Raw genomic sequence first — 26,776 nt, forward strand, 5'->3', positions numbered from 1 at the left:
TTTTGTAATTCTCTGACCTTTAAAATATTTGAACTTTGCAGACCTCTGTTCTTAAAATCCTATATATCTTTCTGTTTGCAGATTCAAATTCTTACTGATATTACAGTTATATCCGATTTGCTTCTGTATATCACAAGGCTGTATTTGTGTACAAATGCTCTTATGGGTTGAATCATATCTCCCAAAAAAGATATGTTGAAGTCCTAACCCCCAGTACACTAGAATTTGATCTTATTTGGAGATAGGGTCTTAACAGAGGTGATCAACTTGGAATGAGGTCCGTAGGATGGCTCTAATCCTATATGACTGGAGTTCTTATAAAAAGGGGGAAATCTGGACACAGAGACAGACATGCATAGCAGGAAGACCGTGTGGAGGTGGCCAGGTGATGTGGGAGTTGGGATAGGAGTGTTGCATCTTCACGCCCAGTAACACCTGAGGCTACCAGGCAGTGGGAGAGAGGCCTGGAATGGATTCTTCCCCAGCACCTTCAGAGGGAGCGTGGCACTGCCAGCACCTTGACTTTGAACTTCTGGGCTCCAGAACAATGAAATAATAAATTTCTGTTGTTTTAAGTCACTTGAGTTTATGGTACATTGTTATGGTAGCCTTAGGAAATGAATCCAAGTACTGAGGAGTCATTTCTATGACAGTTTGGAATTTCTATGACAATTGGAAGGTTTTGTTTGTTTGTTTGTTTGTTTTTGAGACAGACAGGGAGAACTCTGTCACCCAGGCTGGAGTGCAGTGGCACGATATTGGCTCACTGCAACCTCTGCCTCCCAAGTTCAAGTGATTCTCCTGCCTCAGCCTCCTGAGTAGATGGGATTACAGGCGTGTGCCACCATGCCTGGCTAATTTTTGTATTTTCAGTAGAGATGGGGTTTCATCATTTTGGCCTGGCTGGTCTCGAACTTTTGACCTCAGATGATCTGCCCGCCTCGGCCTCCCAAAGTGCTGGGATTAGAGGCATGAGCCACCGCGCCGGCCCAATGGGAAGGTTTTTAAACCTCAGCTTTAGAGTACGTCGACTCCATCTTGTTCTCAAAAATGCCCTTCAGATTCTTTAGGTGAGTTCTTACCTCAAGGCATTTGCCCTTGGTGTCCTTCAGCCATAGAGCACCCTGCCCCAGTTCTTCTTGTAGCCATCTCCTCTGATGTCGCCTCCTCTGAGAGGCCTTCTCCGACCATCCCCTCTGTCCCCGCTGGAACAGCAGTGCCCACTATTAGGTTGGTGCAAAAGTAATTGTGGTTTTCACCATTACTTTTAATGGCGAAAACCGCAGTTACTTTTGTGTCAACCTAGTGTCATGCTTTATGGATTTTTTAGCACCTACACAGTCTAAGATTGTCTTGTCCAGATATTTGTTGATCGTCCATTTGTTCTCTTGTCCCTTACCCAACTAGGACACATGCTTCAGGAGGCTAGAGACCTTGTTTGAGCTATTTCCTGCCATATCCCTGGTGTCTAGAACAGTGCCTGGCACATAATAAGCTCCTGATAAATAAGTATTTAATGGCCAAGTATAGAACAAGTTCTAGATAATAAAATAGCTCTCCACCTCCCATTCTTCACTAAGTTCTTCCTCCTGCCTTTCCATTTCCCTGGAAGATCTCTGTGGAAATTTTTCCTCTCTCCCTTCTTCTTTCCCTTTCTCTCTCTCTCTCTCTCTCACTTTTTTTATTTTTTTTCCTGAGATGGAGTCTCGCTCTGTCGTCCAGGCTGGAGTGCAGTGGTGCGATCTCAGCTCACTACAAGCTCCGCCTCCCGGGTTCACGCCATTCTCCTGCCTCAGCCTCTTGAGTAGCTGGGATTACAGGCACTGCCACCACGCCTGGCTAATTTTTTTGTATTTTTAGTAGAGACGGGGTTTCACCATGTTAGCCAGGATGGTCTTGATTTCCTGACCTCTTGATCCACCCACCTTGGCCTCCCAAAGTGCTGGGGTTACAGGCGTGAGCCACCACGCCCAGCCTTCTTTCTCCTTTTATTCCCACTTCCCTGGAAGATCTCAGTGGAAAACCTCTTCCTTCCTCTGATCCTCCCTCCCTCTTTTTCTTTCTTCATCCCTTCTTCCCATTTCTTTGGAAAACCTCCATGGAAAATCTACCTCCCTCTCTCTCCCTCTCTCTCCCTCTCTTTCTCCCTTGCTTTCTCCCTCTTGTCTTCCCTTTCTTCCTCCTCCCTTCCTTTTTCCCATTCTACTTCTACTTATACCTTCCTTCTGCTTATACCTTCTGCTTCCTACTTCTCTTTATACCTCCATCCATCACATCTTTATGAAATATCTACTGTGTCATAGGCACTGTGTAGGTATCTAGCATGTAGTACTCAGCAAGCGAGCTGTGTGCCCTGTCCTCATGGAGCTTCCAATCTATCAGGGGTGATGGACATTAAATGCATTGTTACCACTTCTGAAAATATTAAGAAAGAAAAATCCAAGGTGCTCTGCGTGTTTACAATGGGGGACCTCCCTTAGTCTGAATGGTGAGTGTGAATGTCAGAGCTTCTCTAAGGAGGTAACATCTCATCTAGAACCTAAAAGAAGAGAAGTTACTAGGGAAAGAGGGGGCAGGGGATTCTAGAAAATGAAATAGCGTATTCAAAGACCCTGAGTGCAAAAGAATACTCTGGAAAAAAAAGACATTTGTGTGATTGGGTGTTTGTATAGTTGTCAAGTGAAGGTCATCTCCTAACACACACTTACACAGCTGGGCAGGGTATCAGCTGGCATAGCCTACCTGGAGGTGGTATCTCTCAAACTGCAAACTGATGCTGTACTTCCACTTGTGGGATTATAAAATAATGATATAATTGGCCAAATGTGCAAATATGGTTCTATTAGGAAGTTTAGTTCAGTACTGGTTATAATAGTCAGACACTGGCAACAAATTAAATGCCCTTTCTCATGGCCTAATTGAGTATATAGTGTATCCATGTGATGGGGTACTATTCATTTGTGAAAAATGATAAAGCACATAGTTATTCATCAACATTGAAAAATGTCCCCCAACAAACCAAATTCTGTAGCATATCAAGAAGCTGATTCACCATGATCAAGTAGGCTTTATTCCTGGGATGCAAGGCTGGGTCAACATATACAAATCAGTAAGTATGATTCACCGCATAAACAGAATTAAAAACAAAAACCATGTGATCATCTCAATAGACAGAAAAAGCCTTCAATAAAATTCAATGTCCTTTCATAATAGAATCCTCAAGGAATAAGGCATTGAAGGAACATACTAAATAATAAGAGCCATATATGACAAACCCACAGCCAACATAATACTGAATGGGCAAGAACTGGAACAAGACAAGCATGCCCATTCTCACCAGTCCTCCTGAACATAGTGCTGGAAGTCTTTGCTAGAGCAATCAGGCAAGGGAAAGAAAAGGCATCCAAACAGAAAAAGAAGAAGTCAAGCTATCTCCTTTTGCTGACGATATGGCTCTATACCTAGAAAATCTTTAAAACTTCACCAAAATGCTATTGTAACTGATAAATGACTTAAGTAAAGTTTCAAGACACAAAACCAGTGTATGAAAATCAGCAGCATTTCTTTCTTTCCTTTTTTTTTTTTAATGAGATGGAGGGAGTCTTGTTTTGTTGCCCAGGCTCGAGTGCAATGGCATGATCACAGCTCACTGCAACCTCTGCCTCTCAGGTTCAAGCAATTCTCCAGCCTCAGCCTCCTGAGTAGCTGGGACTACAGGTGTGTGCTGCTATGCCTGGCTAATTTTTGTATTTTTAGTAGAGATGGGGTTTCACCATGTTGGCCAGGCTGGTCTCGAACTCCTGACCTCAGGTGATTCACCTTCCTCGGCTTCCCAAAGTGCTGGGATTACAGGTATGAGCCACTGTGGCCAGCCATTAGTAGCATTTCTATACAGCAATAACCTTCGAACTGAGAGCCAAATAAAGAATGTAATTTTATTTATGATAGCTGAAACAAACAAACAAACAACAACAACAACAACAAAATCTTAGGACTACGTTTAACCAAGGAGGTGAAAGATCTCTACAAGGAGAACCACAAAACACTGCTGAAAGAAATCATAGATGACACAAACAAATGGAAACACATTTTATGCTCCTAAATTGGAAGAATTAATGTTCCTAAAATGGCTATAGCATCCAAAACAGTCTACAGATTCAATGCTATTCCTATCAAGCTACTAACATCACTTTTTACAGAACTAGAAAAAACTATTCTGAAATTAATATGGAACCAAAAAAGATTGAATAGTAAAAGCAACCCTAAGCAAAAAGAACACAGCCAGTGTCATCATACCACCTGACTTCAGATCATACTATAAAGCTATGGTAACCCAAACAGCATGGTACTGGTACAAAAATAGACACATAGACCAATGGAAGAGAATAGAAAACCCAGAAATGAAGCTGAACATCTACAGTCATCTGATCTTTGACAAACTTGACAAAACTAAGTGGGGAAAGGAATCCCTATTCAATAAATGGTGCTGAGATAGCTGGCTGGTCATAAGCAGAAGAATAAAACTGGACCCTTAACTTTCACCATATAAAAAAGTTAAGTCAACATGAGGTAAAAATTTAAATATAAGACCTCAAAATGTAAGAATTCTAGAAAAAAACCTAGGAAACACCATTCTAGACATCAGCCTTGAGAAAGAATTTATGACTAAGTCCTCAAAACCAATTGCAACAAAAACAAAAACCGACAAGTAGGACTTAAGGAGATTTTTCCCAGCAAAAGAAACTATCAACAGAGTAAAGAGACAACCTACAGTATGGGAGAAAATATTTGTAAACTATGCATCTAACAAAAGTCTAATATCCAGAGTTTATAAGGAAATTAAGCAATTGAACAAGCAAAAACCAAGTAATTCCATTTAAATGGGCAAAACACGAACAGACACTTCTCAAAAGAAGACATTCAAGTGGCCATCAAACATATGGAAAAAATGCTATAAATCACTAATCATCAGAGAAATGCAAATCAAAATTATAATGGGATACCATCTCATACCAGTCAGATGGCTATTCTCAAAAAGTCAAAAAACAACACATATTGGTGAGACTGGAGAAAAGGAAACACTTATACACCATTGGTGAGAATGTAAATTAGTTCAGCCACTGTGAAAAGCTAGCAATTTCTCAAAGCACTTAGAACTACCATTCAACCCAGCAATCCCATTACTGGATATATATCCAAGAGAAAATAAATTGTTCTACCAAAAAGACATATGCATGCATATGTTCATTGCAGCACTATTCACAATAGCAAAGACATGGAATCAATCTAGGTACCTATCAATGGTGGGTTGGATAAAGAATATGTGGTACATATACACCATGGAATACTATGTAGCCATAAAAAATGAGATCATGTCCTTTGCAGCAACATAGATGCAACTGGAGGTCATTATCCTAAGCAAATTCGTGTAGGAATAGAAAACCAAATACTGCATGTTCTTATAAGTGGGAGCTAAACATTGGGTACTCATGGACATAAAGGTGGCAACAATAGACACTGAGGACTACTGAAGTGTAAGGAACAGCAAGGAGCTGAAAAACTATTGGTTACTATATTCAGTACCTGGGTGATGGGAGCAATCACACACCAAACCTCAGCATCATGCAGTACAGCCATGTAACTTACACATCTAGCCCCTGAATCTAAAATAAAAGTTGAAATTATTTTTGAAAATGTCCACAAGACCTCTTTTAGGGGAAGAAGAATGTTACAGAAATTGTGATCCTATTTTTGTTAATAAACAGAAAAGGGTACGCCAGCTTCCAAGAAAATATAGAAATGCTTTTTAAAGTATTTTCTTGTGCAAGTAACTTCATAGCTTGCTCTCACTAAGGCATGAGGAAAAAACAAAAAGACTGCTTTTGTGAGGATTTAGATGGTCACTTGCTGTGACATAAGGACCAAGGCAGAGTGACCTCACAAGGCCACTCTCTCTCATACCATTGGTTTTAGGACTGTCTTTGTACCCCTCAAAGAAAATCCAAAAATATTCACTTGTTTATTTGAAGTGGTACGCTCCACAATGAGTACTCAGCAGGCCACACAGATTTTGGTTAAGAGCACTGGCCTTGGAGTCCTGAGTGTGTATCCAGCTCTGTTCCTTGCTATGTGTGAGACTTGGAACAAGTCACTCAGCCTTGCAGAAGCTTGGCATCCTCACCTGTGCAAAGGCATACAACCTCAGAGGGTTTCCTAAAAGCCAGGGGACATTCAAGGGCTTGGCTTAATGCTTGGTACATATTAAAGTGCTTGATAAATCTAGACAGATTGTTACTACCTGCTTCAAGGCACTTGACAGGTTCCCCTTGATTTTACTTGACTTTTACAGCCTTTGGGGACCACGCTGAAAGGAAGATGGTGTAGTGGGAAAAGCACTGGACTGTATGCAAAAAATTGGGTTTCTCTACCCTTGTTTTTCCATAAATCCTCTGTATGACCTTCAGTACCACTTAGTCCTACTGTTTCTTTAACTTTAAGGAAAGTTAAGTTAGACTGGGAAAACTTCTGTGTCTCTAATTCTGTGACTGCATGGTCTAAGGACCAGATAAAACCTATTTGACTATCTAGTTCCACCTTTCAGGTAGAGGTCGGTTATCTGTGTGCCCTAGGCTAGAAGGGATCACTGGGGGACTAATAACAAAGAATTCTGTTTCTATTTGCTTCCTGATCCTGTTGCACTGGCTGATAGGCCTGCAGAAGGCTGTTATCAACAATTTATGGTCACCTCAATGCCATGTTCTTATCAGCAGAGCTAATCACATTTTAAGCTCTTTGAGTTTTTCTGCTTTGAATATTGCTTGCTTTTACTGCCTAACAAATTTTTAAGTGATAGTTTGATTCTTTGGTGTGGGAGAACTGGTAGATGGTTCTGGAAAACTCCAGCTATTTCTGCCCCAGGGAGAAACCTGTTAGGAAGAAAATGGCAGCAACACACTTTTCTTTTCTTTGCAGGGTGCTGTGGGCCTTGGCTCTGGCTGAGGCTGGTTAGATGTTGGTGACATTGCTTTCTCTTGTGTGTCTCTCTTTAAAAAGTTATCAAAGTTCATTACCAGCATATCCCAACTATGTACCTTTATAAGTTGTTCTCAGAGACGTAATTGGATGTTGTGAAAAGAAATATAAAACCAAAATTTATAATAAAATTAGTGTTTATTTTTTGATATTTGTAAAGTACTTTGTTATATTAAACACTGACACTTTCCATGTAGTTTAATCCAATGCATCCATAATCTTTTCAGAATATGGAACCCTTTTGTAAAAACACTCCCTGGCATATTGGTGAACTAATATTTTGAAAAGAGTCAAGATTGTGCTGTTGGCCCCTTGAGCAGAGTTGAACCCTAAACTGTAGCTTCTATTTAGAAGAACCCTTGTAGAGGGTTCTGGATTTGACCACCCATCCCCCAGCTAAGATGCAACTGTATGAGTTCTCTTTGTTGAGGCTCACTCATTCTCCTGCCTTCCCTACCAGATTGTATGCACCTTTTGGGGTGCTGTGAGAGATCTCTCTCCCCTGCCTCTTGGGCCTTTTTATAGCTGGGCCAGGCTTCCGGAATCAGATGTGAGGGATGTAGAACCTCCTCTTGGAAAGCCCTGTTCCTGTTCTGCAGAACCGAGGTAGGCCAGTGGTCACGCAGATGTTTTGGCCCCTAAAATCTTCCAACAATGGAAACCTAAGTCCTCTGCTTCCTGTCAGGAGACTTGACACTCCCTGTCTCTACCCCAGCAGGCCCCAGCCTCTTCCCTCACATATTGACCCAAGGGTGGTACCTGTGCCTGGCACTTTGAAACTGGCTCTGATTTTATTTCATTTTTTAAAAATAGGCACTCATAAAAATGGGCAATGACCCTATCGAGAGAAACCAAGAAGAACGATAAGAAACTTTAGAATAGGCTGGGTGCAGTGGCTCACGCCTGAAATCCCAACATTTTGGGAGGCCAAGGTGGGTTGATCACTTGAGGCTGGGAGTTCGAGACCAGCCTGAGCAAGATGGCAAAACCCTGTGTTTACAATAAATTTACAATAAATTAGCTGCATGAGGGGGCGCATGCCTGTAGTCCCAGCTACGAGGGGGATCGATTGAGCCTGGGAGGTCGAGGCTGTAGTGAGCCGTGATCACATCACTGCACTCTAGCTTAGGCAACAGATTGAGACCCTGTCTCAAAAAAACAAAAAACAAAACAAAAAAACCACTTCAGAATAAACTGAGGCCAAGGCATCATTTTGCCCCGTCCTCTGTTTGAGTATTAGTTGGTGAGGGCTGCCGTAACAAAGTAGTACAAACTAGGTGGCTTATACAACAGAAATTTATTCTGTTGCCGTTCTGAAGGCCAGCAGACTTAGATCAAGGTGTTGGCAGGGTTGGTGCCCTCTGAAGCCTGGGGGAAGAATCTGTTGCATGCCTCTCGCCTCACTCCTGGTGGTTTGCTGGGAAGATCTGGTGTTCATTGGCTTGTAGACACCTCCCTTCAGTCTCTGCCTTCCTCTTCATGTGGTGTCCTGTGTGTGTGAGTCTGTCTCCAAATTTCCCCTTTTTACAAGGGTATCAGTCATATTGGGTTAGAGCCCCTCCTACAACTACATTGTAACTTGTCTACCACTGCAAAGACCCTGTTTCCAAATAAGGTCACATTCTGAGGCATGGGGGTTAAGATTCCAACATATGAATTTGGAAAGGGTGCACAATTCACTTAATAACATTGAACATTGGTGATCACCAGAAGGGTGATGATAACACAGCATCTCCCACTCCTCATGGAAAGCTGGAGGAAGGGGGCTGTAGACGTTGCCTTGATGTGACCTGTAAGAGGCCCAGGTCATGTCTATACAGCACCAGATGCTTTGCATGTTGTGTATAACATTTGAGAACTGTTTTGGGTACCCATCTACTCTGCAACAACACTGTTATTTTATTTTATTTTATTTATTTTTGAGACGGAGTATTGCTCTGTCACCCAGGCTGGAGTGCAGTGGCATGATCTTGGCTCACTGCAAGCTCTGCCTCCCGGGTTCAAGCCATTCTCCTGCCTCAGCCTCCCAAGTAGCTGGGACTACAGGTGTGCACCACCACGTCCAGCTAAGTTTTGTATTTTTAATAGAGATGGGGTTTCACCATGTTGGCCAGGCTGATCTCAATCTCCTGACCTTGCTATCCACCCACCTTGGCCTCCTGAAGTACTGGGATTACAGGTGTGAGCCCACTGTGCCCGACCTATTTTATTTTAATTAATTAATTTATTTATTTTATTTGTTTATTTTGATACAGAGTCTCACTCTTGTTGCCCATGCTGGAGTACAGTGGCATGATCTAGGCTCACCACAACCTCCGCCTCCTGGATTCAAGTGATTCTCCTGCCTTAACCTCCCGAGTAGCTGGGATTACAGGCATGCACCACCACGCCTGGCTAATTTTGTACTTTTAGTAGAGACGGAGTTTCTCCATGTTGGTCAGGCTGGTCTCGAACTCCTGACCTCAGGTGATCCACCTGCCTCGGCCTCCCAAAGTGCTGGGATTACAGGCATGAACTACCGTGCCTGGCCAACACCGTTGTTTTAACAGAGCAAACACAATAAGTTGAAAGTCTGAATAGATCAGAATTGCTGACCATCACTCGAGTAAGAGTTCTTTCTGCCCTGATAGCCTTTGGACTGGGACATCAGCTTTTTTCTTGTCTTCACACTGTAACTTGAAACACGCTCTTCCTGGGTCTTGAGCGTGCCAGCTTTGGGACTGGAGAGGACCCAGACCTCTCCTCAGTCTCTGTCTTGCTGACTCATCCTGAAGCTGTTGGGACTTGCTTGCCTCTGTATCTATGCAAGCCAATTCCATGTAATATACTATTTCCAATAAATATTTTGGAAATATTTGTATGTTTTATATATGTGTGTGTGTGTGTGTGTGTGTGTGTGTGTATGTATGTATGTCTTGATATGTATGTATATGTATACACACACACATATTCTATTCGTTCTATTTCTCTGGGGAAACCTGACTAATATGTGGTCTAAGCCAGGAGTTAGCAAACTATGGCCACCAGCCAAATCCAGCCTGATGCCTGTTTTTATTTTTTATTGCCCATGAGCTAAAACTGATTTTTACCAATGAATATTTGTAACCAATTTGATGACAGGGAAACTAACTTAGAACCTCAAGCAAACAAAACATTATGCTTCTCAAATTCCATTCTTCTCATTAGAACTGTATTACAATTATAATTATATTTATGTAGTTTGCAATTCATCAATTTAAAAATTGTGAAATGTATTTTCTTTTTTACATACCTATATAGCAGCTTTGATTTTGTCTCTTGGCTCATGTATCCTAGGTATGGTATTTACTGTTTGGCCCTCTACAGAAAAAGTTTGCCAACCCCTTGTCCAAGCTGTGGGTTTTTTTTTTTTTTTTTTTTTTTTTTTTTTTTTTTTTTTAATGGAGTCTTGCTGTGTCACCAGGCTGAAGTGTAGTGGTACAATCTTGGTTCACTGCAGCCTCCGTCTCCTGGGTTTGGGAGATTCTGCCTCAGCCTCCCAAGTAGCTGAGATTACAAGTGCCCACTATGATGGCTGGCTAATTTTTGAATTATTAGTAGAGATGGGGTTTCAGTGTGTCGGCCAGGCTGGTCTCGAACTCTTGACCTCAAATGATCCACCTGCCTTGGCCTCCTGAAGTGCTGAGATTACAGGTATGAGCCACCATGCCTGGTCTATTGTGGGTGTCTTAAGAATATCAACAGCATGATTATTTTTTTTGACCTTTTAAAAAAATCTCTTAATATTTGGCAGGTATTTTTTTTCGTGAATGAAATGAAGGAAATCAAGGAAATTGTCCCAGTGGGTATAATTTATAACAAAGCCTGCATCTTCTCCTAGCTGCCTCATCCATGTTTCTTTGGATGACTGGCTTTGTGCATCGCCTGGCCTGGGTCTGAACGATATCATCTGCATTGGGCTGGACTTGGCTCCAGCTCCCTTGCTCTGACTCCAGGGTGCTTGAATCACTACAGTGGAGTTTCTCACTGCTTTTTCTCCTGTGCTGCCTTTCATCTGCTCTTTGTGATGCCATCTTGAATTTTTCTTGGAGCAGTCTTTGTTTATTGTCTTGAAATGACGTGGACTGGGCTAGCTTCAGAATAAATTGTCGAAAGTCAGAGCTCCTGCATGCTATGCCAGTTTTCCTTCCTTGCTTGCTGGGAGACACCTGGGAACCCCTTTGTCCAAGGTCACTGAGAGTTCATCCTGACAGGAGAACAAGCCAGGCTCTGTAAATGATGCCCGTGTCTGCAGCATGGCCCTGGTTGGTGGCTTTACATAGGTACAACCAAACAAGAAAGGCAGTTGTGCTGGGGAAAAGACGAGCTTTTAACCAGATAGTTGAGCTAAGAGGATACCTACTCTGTTCCTTGGATAGTTAAGACTCCGGGTCCCAGGATCAGAAATTGGACTCTTGATCTGCAAAGGGAGGCTTGTCAGGCAGTCTGCTCCTGAATAAAGTTCTTTCCCCAAGGCTTCGCATTTGTTGCTTTAGTCAGCCTGGAATATTCTTCCCCAGACTCAGTGCGATGATTTCTCCAAGTTTTGGTCTAAGGTTAAATATTCAGAGAGTTCTCAGATAACCCAACTTAAAGTACCTGCCTTGGTTCCTCCCAATTACTTGTTCATCTTTTTAACATATTTTACAAAGTGCCTATTATGTCTAGGAACTGTTCTAAAGACTGACAGGAGGTTCAGTGATGGGGAGGAGGACCAGTCGAAACCCCTGCTTAGTTTGAGTATTTCTCAAGCTGTAGTATGTATCCATTTGCGTCATCTGGAGGCTTGGGAAAACAGATTGCTAGTTCCCCTCCCCTGAGGGTCTGAATCAGCAGGTCTGGGGCAGGACCTGACGGTTTGCCTTCCCAACAATATCCCAGGTTATGCTGGTGCTCGGGCCCAGGAACCCAGCTTTGAGAACAGTTGGTCTCATGGGTCATGCTCCTCTTGGTCCTATGCTAGTTCCTTCTCATGGTTTGCAATTTTGCCTTTTCTTTCTTTGTTTCCTTGTGTTGCTTTTTCTGCCTCCCTCACCAGAAGAGGCAGTCTCCGAAGGGGAGACCATCTCTGCCTTGTTCTCATTGCATCCGGGTACCCAGCACACAGTAGGTGCTTTATAAATACTCGAAGGGGTGAAAGTGGAAAGGCTGGCAGCAAGCGAAACTTCTCGTCCCTGTCTTTCCTTATGTGCCTTTCTTCACTCAGCTGCTTCTGTTTCCCATGGGAAATCCTGGCAGTAAGAACAGGTAGAACTTAGGGTTAGCTTCTCATGCCCCCCTCAAAATCTTGTGAGTTCTGTTACTGCAGAGCAATCAACGCTTAATGCCACAAGGGGTAAGGTTATGGAACAGATGAGTAAGTAAATGAGAGTGAGAGCGAAGAATTCTAATAGTGGATGTCCACAGCTATGGAATCAGTAGTGGGAGGGAAGGTTTTGCAGCCAGAGACCCTGTGGCATTTAAACATCCAGGCAATTTTTAAGAGTCCCAGAATTTGGGCAGTAAAATGACTCTTGTTGAGAACGCCCTTCATGCCTCGGTTTTTTTAAGGCTAGAATTAACCCAGGGAATTCTGTGCCATGAAATCTCCCTATGAGGGCAACAAGAGGCAAGTCAATCAGCTGTACTTCCTTTCTCGAGACAGACCCCTGTCCCTACCAGGTATACCACAGCACAAAGTGTCTTTGGAACTCACATCTGGGCATCTGAAGGAATTTTCTTAAAAAAATTCTTTTGATATCATTTGGCACCATTTATAATTGATAGTTCCTCAAAGAAGAGGTCTCAAGAAGCCTTAATCCATGCCCTGAACAGTCTTCAGACCTAGGAGACATGGGCATCATTCATTTCCTGGGCACCAAAGTTAATAAAAGCACTCTCAATGCAGACCAAGGGACACCAGACTCATTTTGCCTCGGATCCATTCCACCTCAGATCAGCAACCTGGCATCTAGGAGGGCGTTTATGAAAACTATGAACCCTCTCGGGTTGCAAATAAAATGTGGCATATATGTTCATTTCTTGGGTGACTGTCCATAACTTTCAACAACGCTTGAGGCAATCTATGCTCCCCTAAACCAAAGGGAATTTGGTTTGAGTTAGAAGGCATGATTTTAAAAAAACATTGTAATTAGGTACATATACATAAAATAAAATTTTATTTATATATAAAATATAATTAACCATTTAAACCATTCTTTAAGCGCACACTTAGGTGGCATTGATTACATTTACAATATTGTGCAACTTTCACCACTATCTACTCCCAAAATGTTTCATTTTTGCAAACAGAAACAGAGGATGCAGTTATTAATAATGATAGCAATACAAGAGGCAAGTCAGTTAACCATTATTAAACAATAACTGCATCCTCTCCTGCGGTCCCTGGTAATATTTAAACTTCCTGTCTCTATGATATTTCATATAACTGGAATCATATAATATTTGTCCTTTTATGTCTGGGTTATTTCACTTAGTATAATATTTTAAGGTTCATTCCTTTTTTAAGGCTGAGTAATATTTCATTGTATGTATATACCATTTTGTTTATCCATTTAACTTCTGATTGACACGGGTTCCACCTTTTCTGGCTATTGTGAATAATGTTGCAAGAAACATTGGGATACAAATATCTGTTTGAGTCCCTATTTTCAATTCTTTTTGGTATATACCTAGGAGTGGAATTGCTCGATCATAAGATAATTCTATGTTTAGCCTTTTTAGGAACTTCCAAACTGTAATGTACAAATGTTCCAATTTCTCCATATCATTGCTCACACTTATTATTTTCATTTTTTTTTATAGTAGATATCCTGGTGGGTGTGAGGTGATATCTCAGTGTAATTTTGTATTTCCCTAATGATTAGTGATGTTGAACGTCTTTTCATGTGCTTATTGGCCATCTGTATATTGTCTTTGGAGAAATGTCTGCTGAAGTTCTTTACCCATTTTTTAATTGGGTTATTGTTTTCTTGAGATGGTCTCCTAATGCAAAATGACTGGAGTTCTGTATGTATTCTGGATACTAGACCCTTATGAGATACATGATTTTCACATATTTGCCCTTCTGTAGGTTGTTTTTTCATTTTCCTAGTAGAGTCCTTTGGGGCATTAAAGTTTTTAATTTTGATAAAGTCTAATTTATCCATTTTTTTCTTTCATTGCTTATGCTTTTGGTGTCTTATCTAAGAATCCGTTGCAAAATCTAAGGCCATGAAGATGAATGATGCCTTTTGGGATAGGAGATCAAGTCAACATTTATCATGTCTTTGCTTAAGACGGCACATTGGTTCTATAAATCCCTCCCAAGTATATGAAAAATTGTGTGCATTCTTTGTAGTTTTCTCTGGAGTTTTAAAAGAGTCCCTGTGTCAAAAATAAATAACAAGGAAGCATTTTGGTATACTATGAATTGCTGGTTGATTGCTTTGGTGTTCTGACTACTGACATTTCCCAAAGCATTAGTTGAAACGCATGCTCACTGTATAGTAAGATTGTGAATATGCTGATTGGGTTTGGTGGCGGATCCATCACACTTGCAGGACTTTTTGTTCAGGCTGAGGTATCACTGAGCTCTTGTGTGTTTTTGAAAACACCATTAGGCCAGGCTTGGTGGCTTGTGCCTGTAATCCCAGCACTTTGGGAGGCCGAGGCGGGCGGATCACAAGGTCAGGAGATCGAGACCATCCTGGCTAACACAGTGAAACCCTGTCTCCATTAAAAAATACAAAAAAATTAGCTGGGCATGGTGGCAGGCACCTATAGTCCCAGCTACTCGGGAGGCTGAGGCAGGAGAATGGCGTGAACCTGGGAGGTAGAGCTTGCAGTGAGCCGATATTGCGCCACTGCACTCCAGCCTGGGCAACGGAGCGAGATTCTCGCTCCGTCTCAAACAAAACAAAACAAAACAAAACAAAAACTGTTAAATATTTGGCTTTGTTTCTAAATGCAAAACTATGTACCAATGTACATACTCTCTCTCTTTTTTTTTTTTTTTTTTTTTTTTGAGATGATGTTTCCCTCTTGTTGCCCAGGCTGGAGCACAGTGGTGCAATCTCGGCTCACTGCAGCCTCCACCTCCCAGGTTCAAGCAATTCTCCTGCCTCAGCCTCCCAAGTAGCTAGGATTACAGGAGCCCACCACCACACTGGGCTAATTTTTGTATTTTTAGTAGAGATGAGGTTTCACCACGTTGGTCAGGCTGCTCTTGAACTTCTGACCTCAGGTGATCCACCTGCCTTGGCCTCCCAAAGTTCTGGGATTACAGGTGTGAGCCACCACGCCGGGCCCCAATGTACATACTTCTTTTGGAATTATGCTTGTTGCTGAATGAAGGAATACACTCCAAGCCTGTTTTATGGATTGTACCTGTTGTTCATAAGGGAAACGTCATGATATCTTAGTATTACAGAAGTGTCCCTGGTCAGGAGGAGGAAAAAGCAGGAGAGTTGATGGACTAGAAGTAGAACATGTCTCATTCCTGTAAAGACTGGCTCAAAAAGAGCCAGAAGTTTAGCAGCCAGTTTAAAAAATTGGTATATATTGGTATTATATATATATATTTACAATGGCATATATATTGGTTTATATTTGATAAGCCTTCCCAAAAAAGTGCCACTTGAAATATTGGTGACTGGGAATCCAGAGTGCGTGTGCCCATGTTCTTAAGGTAACAAAGTCCATAAATATTTGTGACAAGGCCCAGTTTAAACCGGCAACTTCCAAAGACACAGGTCATACTGAAAGTGGTACTTAGATTCTCATTTTTCGGTCAAACCTCAATCCCCTTTGTCCATAAGCCTCTCCTCTGAAACCCAACAGGCCGATTTTGTTTGTTCTGGTAACTGTTAAGCATTTATAAAACCCACATTCTATGTCTTAAACCCTCTGCTTCTCAGAAAATGGCAAAGCTTAAATTATAATTAGGAATTCATTTAGCCCCTGTGTGTTATCTGTGCCTCCAGTTCATGAGCACTGGGAAACTTCTTTTATTTTATTTTATTTTATTTTATTTTATTTATTTATTTATTTATTTTTGAAACAGAATCTCGCTCTGTCGCCCAGGCTAGAGTGCAGTGGCGCGATCTCAGCTCACTGCAAGCTCCGCCTCCCGGGTTTACGCCATTCTCCCACCTCAGCCTCCCGAGTAGCTGGGACTACAGGCGCCCGCCACCACGCCCGGCTAATTTCTTTTTGTATTTTTAGTAGAGATGGGGTTTCACCGTGTTAGCCAGGATGGTCTCGATCTCCTGACCTCGTGATCCGCCCGCCTCGGCCTCCCAAAGTGCTGGGATTACAGGCTTGAGCCACCGCGCCTGGCCGGAAACTTCTTTATAAAGGTGGCTGTTTAGTGCCTGTGAAACCTTGTGGCTCTGCTTACGATGCTTTGGCGATCATTTATGGAAGGAAGATCTGATTGGGTGGCAGCAGGGGTTGCAGAATCTTGCTCTTCAATGTGGAATCACCCACATTAATTTACACAGCAAGGTACAATTCAGGACAGGTGTTTCAGGGGGGTGGGTAATCAGAGAAGCTGTGGTCCTCAAACCACTTAAATTGCCTTCTTCATTATGCATTCAGTGGGACTATCTCATCAGATCAGGTACTTCTCCGGGGTGGTGGTGAGAACTGGTGGTAAAGACTGCAGCTGGTAAGGAAGGGAAAGGAAGCTCTCTTCCTAAGCTCCTGTGTGTTTCCTGGTGGATGATGGAAAATGGAGCCCTGGATTGGGAAATATGTTCTATCTAGTGGTCAAGGTGGTTGACTTTGCAGAAGTGGATTGACAAAGCATGTTAAGTTTTTGTCTGCTGTGGCATAAAAATGGGAAGTAACAGGGTTATAAGCAGATTTAGTCCTGAGCAGAAAAAGGCGGGGCACAAAATAGTCATCAAAGGTCTCCAGATATTAGGTATCTGCTGAAATATATGAGCCTTTTCCATAGTGCCTGTCGTGGAGTTGCTACTTGCAGCCCAGTGATTCAGTGGGGTCAGAGAGAGATGGCTTCACTTTTCCCCTCAACCATGCACCAGCTGGTTGCTTTTCTAAGCCTTCTTTATTTCCTTATTCACAAAATAAGAACAGTGCCACCCATCAGGTAGTCTACTTATGGTTCAGGGAGTTAGCACACGTAAAAGACTTAGCAGTTTCTGGCACATATTAGGTGCTCAATAAAGGTTGGCCATAATGAATAGGTATTTATGGTCAAGTAGACAGTGTCATTCCTTCCTAACTGCCTGTCTTTACACGCTCAATTCTCTCTATTCTTTTTCCATTGTTTTTGAGCTCAAGTCACACCTGCCTTTTTTTGTTTGTTTCAAATAGGCCAAATCTCTCTCACTTCAGGACCTTTGTACGTGCTATTTTCTGTATTTAACTACCTTTCTAGTTAACTCACATTCATCTATTGACTCTCAGATCAACCATAACTTTTTAAGGGAGACCCTCTCTGAAATCTGTGGCGCTGGCTCTCCTATCTGACCCTTACTCTAATCTTGTTGAGTGCGTAGTTGTGTGATGTTTGTAAGTATTTGTGTGATGGCTGGATTACTGTTTTCTTTCTCACTGGACCATGAGCTCCAGAGACCTCCCCATGGCTTTAGATTGAGTATGCACATAGTAACTAGTGGATGAAGGAATCCGTGCTGGTTTCTGACATGGCTCCTGGATGCATAAGGTTGTCATAATTCTACAGAGCTGAAACTGCTAAGTCAAACCCACAATGTCTGGGAGACGTGTAGTTCTCCAAAGAGAACTAAAAACACAATTTAATTACTTCCTAGTATATTTTTGAGAGACTCTGATGAGGTTTAGGGAGTTTCCTTTGGCTTTTGAGGATTTTAGTGAGACTTACTAATTGGTGAGCAAGTTTAAATTTGCAATAGCCCCAGTGAAGTAGGGATCATTAATTCCCCGTTTTTCATTTTAAAAAGATGCTGAGTGCACGGAGGTCAGCATTCTGCCATTGAAAGGCAAAACCACATTATAGGCAAACCACATGTCCCTGTGGACTGTGCCCTTTCAGGATTAGTGGCAACTGGAAGCTAAAGAAAATGAACCATTTAAGCAGAAAAACCCCATTTGAATGAAACTCAGAGAACTACACTTTGTTTTATAACTGCTTTAGGGAATTCACATTTAATCAAAACTGAAGACTACAGCATTTGCCAGGAGAATTCTTGTATCTTACCTCAGTTTTAGTGATTTTAATTACTTGATGCTCCACAGAAATCCTAAAATACTTAAAACCGAGAAACAGAAATAAAAGTGGGAGTCTCAATTGCTTGTGGCAGAATTGTTTGCTTCCTTGGTTTTGGGCAATGTTCCTAACAAGTAACCTGTAACCTACTTCTGAAGGCTACAAGTGGATAATTACTTGGTTAATTTTCATATTTCAGTTTATAGTCTTAATTAGTTCTCCAACTAGTATTCCTTAGGCGATGTATAATCCCACCTCATCATATTTATGATTTTTGCTATTTGGGATCTCCTGTTTCCATTTAAAAGATGAAAAACTTAGCTTGTGCCCCCACATTCCTAGATATTTATTCATTGTCATGTGTTCTTGCCGAGAGAGTTAGAATATTCTGCAATTTAGAACTCAAAGGGAACTGAGTGAAATGCTTGCTACTTTGAAGTAATTTCTTTGTGATTATGAATATGTTACAAATATTAACCTAAACTGAACATACTTTGAATTGCTTCTTAGGAGGAGATGGAAGCACAGGTAAAGGGTTTGGTATTAGGTAGATGCCAGTTCAAATCACATCTTTACACTTGTCTGGCCAAAGTTTTTAATCTGAGTCTTAACTATTGATGAAGCATCTGCTTCATGGAACTGCCCCAAGGATTTAGCAAGATGATGAGGGCAAGGGTTTAGCATGTACTTGCCCGATATTTTCTGTATCTGTGCTGCCCAATAGAAGCATAACGCAAGCCACATATGTAATTAAAAATCTTCTAGCATTTACATTAAACAGTTAAAACAGGTTAAATTAGTGATAACTATGCATTTTATTCAATCCAACATATGCAACATATGATTTCTACATAAAAATTATCAAAATAGTTTTCATTTTTAAATACAAAGTCATTGAAATCCATTTTCTCAGAACATTTCAATTTGGACTAACCACATTTTAACTGCTTAATGGCCAGATGTGGCTAGTGGCTACGGGTATTAGGCAGTGCAGCTCAGATGGTCAATACATTCTCATTTCCTTCGCTTTGTATTTTAGAATTAGTTTAAACCTGAGTCATCCAACCAGTGGGGTGGCTGCTATGGAGAATCAGAAATCTGCATTCATCATTTCTCAATTTATGTAGGTGTCAGAAAAACTGCACAATGACTGGAAGAGTATAGGTACTAGTTATAGGTACTAGTGATTTGCTAAATTTTAATTGTGTTAAAGAGTATAGTTCTAATAGGAAGAAAAGTAGTCCTTGATATGAAAAGTAGGCATTCAAATCAAATAGTGTGCGTAAGATGCAGCTGAAATAAAAGTCTGAGAAATAAAAAACCTATAAAGCTATCAAATTTGGTTATTCTAAACTTGGGGTTCTTGCATGCTTTGAGGGGATCTGTGAATGGACTTTGGGGGTATGTGAAGTCTTCAATTATATGCACTTTTTAATTTTCTGCAAATAGAATCTATAGCTTCCATCAGATCCTTCAATGGGCCCAAGAAGTAAAGTACATGCAGCCAGGGTGGTAGAAAGGCCTGTTATAGTGGATGTTCTGTTTACACAGAAGCTGGGGCTTTACATTAGTGAGAACGGAAGCTAGAAATTGTCTCATCACTATTACCCAGGAAAATTTTCATCCCGACCGCCAGCTAAGAAATGCACTGTGAGGCACTTGGAGCTCATACTTGTTGAAGAAATGGCAGATTCATGATTCCTCTTATGTTCACTCTGGGGCATCCACTGGTGAAATGCATTTGTTTTTTGGTCGAGGGCACAGGATTTAATGTTAACCATGCACATGAGGGTGATTCTCCAGAGTATGGGGTGCTAAGAATTGTGGAACCAGGTGTTGGGTTTTGAGTTCAAATCCCAGTTTGGTTATGAATGAGCTGCACTGCATTTCTTTGCCTCCCTGAGTGCCCTGTTCATTGATAAAGTGATGATTTCTAAGATCTCTTCCAATTTCTTTTAGAAGTTAATTGGTTAAATTAGATTTGGGAAGCTTCATATTACACAGAATGTTATGACTAAGTATATCTAGATGATAAAGTGATTTAAAAATAAGTTGAAATCAAAGGATTTAGAATTGGATTTGAATGCATCCTATTATTTCCCTCTACTTTTTCATAAGTGCAGGAGCTGAGCCCCAAATCCAGAGACACATGGGGAGCCCTGGTTAGAAACCCCTGTGCTTGGCTGGGTGTGGTGGCTCACACCTGTAATCCCAGCACTTTGGGAGGCCGAGATGGGCGGATCACGAGGTCAGGAGATCGAGCCCATCCTGGCTAACATGGTGAAACCCCGTCTCCACTAAAAATACAAAAAATTAGCCGGGTGTGGTGGTGGTCGCCTGTAGTCCCAGCTACTTGGGAGGCTGAGGCAGGAGAATGGCGTGAACCCAGGAGGCGGAGCTTGCAGTGAGCCTAGATCGTGCCACTGAACTCTCAGCCTGGGCGACGAGCGAGACTCGGTCTCAAAAAACAAAAACAAAAACAAAAAAAAACCAAACCCTGTGCTTGACTGTTTAGGCTAAAGCTGTTCCTGTGGCCATGTAGCCCCCTCTGGCCTTCAGTGAGAACACACAAGGGGAGGAAAGCTATTTCCCCATGTAAACTCATATGCTGATATATGCTTTGCAGCAATTTATAATTCATCTGACTGATGATTGTTCGCTGTGAAACATTAACTAGGAAGACAGGGTATGAGGTGACAGGACTGGGAAAGGGGAGCTTCTCCTGGGAGGAGGTAAGGATCCGATTTTGTGGAAAGTTAAAACGGAGAATATCAGGAAACCGAGGCCCTAATAGTACACTTTTTGCAAAAATTTCACCTTGGAGGGCTGATTAGAGTAATGCAGCAGATGTAATTATCATAACAATGCCTGGTTCTGGAAGAGGTAATGAACAGACATCTTAATAATGAGGAATAAGTATTGCAGTGTTTTATTTTCATTAAGTTGGTTTATTACAAGAGTGACTACTAATTAGTCTCAAGATTCTGGCCCCAAAGGAGGGACTGTGGTTGGAGCAGGGTCTGTGAGAGGAATATATGTCTGAAATGCCTAACACACCTGGTCATTTCAATCCAAATTCCATTTGGATCAGACAGTAAACCAGATGTATGGCATCATGGCAAATAAAAATGACACCTTCCTAATCCTATCTTTATCTTACTTTTTTTTCAGTATTACAGCTGAAATTGGTGTAAACATTACAATCAATCAGGAAACAATTTGTAGCAAATTCATTATTTACGATCCTGGTGGTTGCAGTGGTCAGAAAGATACCAGATTTGAAGCCCACCCAGTTTGGTGACCCGTTTTTCTATGAGAATATTGCCTGATTTGCAGATGCATCTTAGAAATGGAAAGCTGGACTTAGCCACCCGGAGTGTTAGTTATTACTGACAGGCAGTAATGGTTGCAATAAACGAAAGAGATTTCACTGTAAACATGGCCCTGACTGATAAACTTGCTCATAGCTATTCTTGTTTATAGGATATTGGGCCAGGCTGAAACTTTCTGTGAGACAGGCAGTCAGAATGCAGGGCTGTATGGTAAATTTGACCCTGTGTTCTTCACTGCTAGACCTTGGCTTTATATCCATGAGGCTGAATGCGAAGGCATCAGATGGTCTAAAATACTTAAATCCTTCCAAAGTAGCAGGTAATACAACCAAGGGAAAAAAAGCAAACACTGCAAAAGGCTTTTATTTTATAGGCACCACTGCAAAATGACGAATCACATCAAAACATATGAAATAGAAAATAATAATTTATTTTAACTTCATTTTACTTAATGTTTGTAACTAATCATGATTTTGTGAACTTGCTTGTGTAAGTCTGTACCTTCAAATCTACAAAGCAAAAGTTTACTACAATGAGCACTTAAAATTCCACAAACCATCTCCATCCACAACTTTCCTGTACATGCAAATTCTTTCAATGGGCTGCAATATTTGCAAACATGCTTTAAACTTCCATAAAGCTGCATGATATTTTGCTTTCTGCTAAAACCTTTACACTCTCTTGGGAACCTTAACCAGGAAAATGTTTAAACGTATATCCCAACTCTAAATGTTGCCGGTTTGGTTATGTGTATTAAATCGTTAACCACCGGGTTGGGTGGTTTTGAGTTGAAACCTTCACCTAAATAATATCTTAACGGTCACGCATATGAAACACATTCAGTAACGTAACATTATAAAATAGGGTTCCATTAAAAATACATACTGGCAGTTGTATTTGTGTTTTTAGGCAGGAAAAAAAGCGTGTTTAACTTTTTAATATGAATATAGTTTAAACAAATTATTCTGTGAAAGTATGCTTAATAAAAGATCTTTCTGAAATTTAAACACTTTATGTAAAAGGGTACAGGTAGAAAAGTACAATTGCTATTTGAAAAAAGCTCTGTTTGTTAATATTGCCTTCCAAGATAGTAAGGGTGTTTTTCTCTCTCTCCCCTTAAAATAGACCTATGACACCCAGAGTTGTAGGGTCTGCAAATTTGGACTATAAACATGAAGACCGTATTTATCTTATATACAAAAACTTGCCGCATTGAACGAGGCAGGAATTTCTACCCCAGTGGTAGTGGTCTCTTTTATGTACATAATGCAGAAGTGAAAATTATACAGTAGTCACCGATAGGAAGGAATTGTATACTCTAGTGCCGTCCGGGGATTTTGTGCCGTGGGTTAAGAGTTCCTGGATCGTCATCCAGTTATCGAAGATTTTTTTATTCCTCTTCTTCATCATCTTTTTGTGGCTTAGTTCCAGGATGTTCATCTCCTTCCTGTCGTCGGCTGCTTGCTGCTCCTTGAGACAATCCAACCTGCTCTGCATCATGAACTCGCGCCGCCGCCGCTGCTCCTTGGCCTTCACCAAGTGCTGCTTCCTCTCCTCCTTGCTCCAGTAGCGCCCCATCTTCATCTCGCTCACCGCGTCGTCGTCGGTGGTCATGCCGCTGCGCTCTTCCCGGATCTTCAGGGCGCGCTCCCGCAGCAGGCGGTCCCGCACGGGCCTCTTGGTGATGTAGCGCGTCCCGTCGCTGCGAATCTTCACCTTCCACTCCATGCGCGGCTCCGACGGGGTGGGGGAGCTCAGGTCCTTGCACATGCTCACCAGGCTCATCTGGCTCTGCGCGTACTCCACGGCCGACTTCTGCTGGATCAGCTGCATGTAGCTCTGGTAGTGCTGGGCGTGCGCCGGGATGTGTGCGTGCTTGTATGGGGAGTGGTGGTAGGTGGGCAGGTAGGCGCTGCCCAGCTTCTGGCTGGGCGTGGGGCTCCGGCTCCCGTCGCTGGCTCTCCGCTCTTTGCTTTCCAGGGGCTGGCTAGGGTCCAGCTCCTTCAGGGATGGGCTATAGGTAGGGGTGCCCACTTCGGGATCTTCCGTGATGGAGAGCAGATTCTTTGGGGCTGGCCCATAGGCTTCCGTGGTCGCCACAGCCCCTTCGGTGCTCGGGCAGCTGATGCCCTCCGCTGCTCTCCTCAAGGAGTTGTCGGGGGAGATCTCCAGGGTGAGCGGGGTACTGCGGCAGCTCTCGCCCGTGTTGTAGGCGCTCGAGCTGTCCTTGTCGGATTTCTCCGGGAGCTCGGTGATGTCCGAGAGCTCGTGCCTACGCACGTCAATGCTGGTGTTGTAGTTGCGGAAGCCGCTGTTATGTAGCATCCAGGACTCGCGGTACTGTTCCTTGAGCTGCTGCATCTTGTGGGCGCGCACGATGCTCAGGCACTCCAGCTCGATGCTGCGCAGCTCCTCGTTCAGCAGCTCCAGCTCCTTGTCCACGCTCTCGGGGTCGCTCTTGCCGGCGTCCAGGGGGCCGCTAGGGTAGTACAAGCCATAAGGAGTGGCGCTCTTCACCTGGCACTTGAGCTCCAGGAGCTCGCGGAAGCGCTCGCACTCGTCCACTGGGATCCCCAGGTAGTCGGCGTCCGTGCAGTCGGCCGAGATGAAGGACTCGTTGCTGAAGGGTAGGTCGCCACTGCCCAAGGTGTCCTGGCTGCAGGTTAGCTTCCTCTGCCCCGCCAGCGGGTTGGAGGATGCGGTGGCATCGTCGCCGTTGTTCTCTTGCTCCGAGCTCTCGTCATTGCGGGTGCTCTCGTCGGTCCGCCCCACACCGCTGTCCTTCTCGTGCTGGTTGGACAAGATGGTGGCTGTATCTGTGGTCCCACCGTCTTCCTCGTGCTTCTTCTGCATAAAAACAAGAACAAAGGGTCACAGTGAGGGAGGCCTACGCAGCAGGTACTCAGGTTTGACCTTTCCTTGCAGTGTTTCTGGATAGGGCAGGCTGTACATTTCTAAGGCCGAGGGGCAGCATCTGACAGTAGGACCAGGTCAAGAGCGTGGGCCTTAGCCACACTTACCCATATCTACCTGGGCAAGTCACTTATTCTTGTTCTTGTCCTCAGTTTTGTAAAATGAGGATAATAATAGTCGCTTTATCTCAATGAATGATTCTGTTAAATCAATCAGTACACAGGTAGGATGTATAAAGGTCCTTGTTTAGCTTATACAGGACTCAGTAAGTGGCTCATTAAGACTCTGACAATGGTAGTAGCATAGTAGGGAGCTAGAGAGCTCCAAGTAGCTCAGGTTAAACAGAGGGGATTGCTTTACTTTGGAAAACATGGCTTTTTCCAATCTATGGCAATGCCGACGCATATGTTTTCCAAACAAATTATCATAAGGTCAGCTTTGCTTTGGCAATGGTGCTTAGATTTAAAAGCTTAGCTAGGGACAGTACCAGCTTGCATTTCACTGGTCTGGTGCTCAAATAGAAAAGTACTTGAGGCTGTTTTCTTGCTATCTTCCAGGTGGATAAGCTTCTGATGGTCTTTAGCGCCATAAAGGGGGATGGAGGAAGCAGACTTTCCTCCAGCTCAGCAGGGCAGAGTGTCAGGGACTGGTGCGTGGGCGTTACCTGCTGAAGCACGCTAGCTGTGAATTGCATGGCCTGGTGGTGCTGCTCCTCCAGCATGTCCATGTGCAGGTCATCCAGAAAGTCGTTCCTGTCATCGTCCATCCAGCCCTCATCCAGCTGCAGGCAAGAGCAGCCAACACATGCCTTAGAAGTTTCCTTTCATGTTCATTTATGTTTTTTAAAAAATGACATTACCTTGGGGAAAAATATTTCCAGGGCTTCCTCCAAGAATCATCAAAATGCAGTCTGCCCAATGATTTGCCGTTAAGTCAGGAAACTATCCCACCCTCACATTACAGAGACCTCCAACCCTGCACTACAAACTGGGGAAGTCTTTAATATCCATGATTTTTTTTTTTCAGGGTGAAACTCTTTCATCCATCTCAGCTACTTTCACTGCAGTAAGACACCTGTGTAGGAGGGTCAGATTTAGCTGTTCCCCCTGCTTGCTGGACCAGACACAAGTTTAACAGGTCCCATAGAAAAACGATTTTTAGTGTGAAAAAGAGTTCTTTCTGATACAGTAGATACAGTAACTAGCTGTTTGGCTTGGGCAAGGATATCACGGTTTTTTTGTTTTTTGTTTTTTTTTTGAGACAGAATCTCGCTCTGTCTCCCAGGCTAGAGTGCAGTGGCATGATCTTGGCTCACTGCAACCTCTGCCTCCTGAGTAGCTGGGATTTGGGATTACAGGCATGCACCACTACGCCCAGCTAATTTTGGTATTTTTAGTAGAGATGGGGTTTTACCATGTTGGCCAACTGGGCCTCATCCTGACCTCAAGTGATCCTCCTGCCTCGGCCTCCCAAAGTGCTGGGATTATAGGCGTGAGCCACCGAGCCTGACTGGATATCACTTTTAAAAGGGCTTTATCTGCCTTGCCCTAAAAAGAGTGAACTATTCAGAAGTTGGCACTCTATAGCTCATGGGGCTCAATCCAGCCTGCTATTTTTGTAAATAAAAAAAAATTTAATGAGAACACAACTATGCCCATTCGCTGACATAATTGTCTATGTCTGCTTTTGCACTAGAGTGACAGAGTCTAGCAGAGATGGTATAGCCACCCGAGTCAAACATTTACTATCTGGACTTTTAAGAAAAAGTCTGACTGTGAGTGAGATGACAGCTGAAGTTCCCTTTGAGCTTATGAGGCTTCCATCTGTGGAGAATCAGATGCCCTGTATTCCACTGTCTCTAGGCTACTTTTTCAACTGGGTTTCATACTGATATGGTTTGGCTGTCCCCACCCAAATCTTACCTTGAATTGTAACTCCCATGATTCCCACATGTTGTGTGAAGGACCTTGTGGGAGATAACTGAATCATGGGGGCAGTTTTCCCCATACTGTTCTCATGGTAGTGAGTAAGTCTCATGAAATCTACTAGTTTTATAAGGGGAAATCCCATTTGCTTGGTTCTCATCTCTCTTCCCTGCTGCCATGTAAGACGTGCCTTTTGCCTTCCACCATGATTGTGAGGCCTCCCCAACCATGTGGAACTGTGAGTCCATGAAACCTCTTTTTCTTTATAAATTATCCAGTCTTGAGTATGTCTTTATCAGCAGCATGAAAACGGAGTAATACACATACCTAAAGAGATCTACTACTGGACTGCTCTAGATGTG

General features: G+C 42.7%; 1 protein-coding gene and 1 long non-coding RNA gene across 7 annotated transcripts in view; one reads left to right on the top strand and one right to left on the bottom strand.

Moving 5' to 3' along the window:
- Positions 1-26,776, top strand: part of LOC114676382 (uncharacterized) — a 142,038-nt gene that overhangs the window by 37,494 nt on the left and 77,768 nt on the right. The window lies entirely within an intron of this gene.
- Positions 21,922-26,776, bottom strand: part of PDZRN3 (PDZ domain containing ring finger 3) — a 240,227-nt gene continuing 235,372 nt past the window's right edge. For all 6 annotated transcript variants that reach the window (XM_028844367.2, XM_001098466.5, XM_077993339.1 and 3 more), the window contains 2 exons: positions 25,154-25,270; positions 21,922-24,423 (listed from right to left, as the gene is read on the bottom strand). In XM_028844367.2, the coding sequence (XP_028700200.1) occupies positions 22,858-24,423; positions 25,154-25,270 (1,683 nt within the window). In that variant the 3' untranslated portion in view covers positions 21,922-22,857. The remainder of the gene's footprint in view (positions 24,424-25,153; positions 25,271-26,776) is intronic.

The sequence above is a fragment of the Macaca mulatta genome, chromosome 2 (genome assembly GCF_049350105.2).
Source record: "Macaca mulatta isolate MMU2019108-1 chromosome 2, T2T-MMU8v2.0, whole genome shotgun sequence".
Lineage (NCBI taxonomy): Eukaryota > Metazoa > Chordata > Mammalia > Primates > Cercopithecidae > Macaca > Macaca mulatta.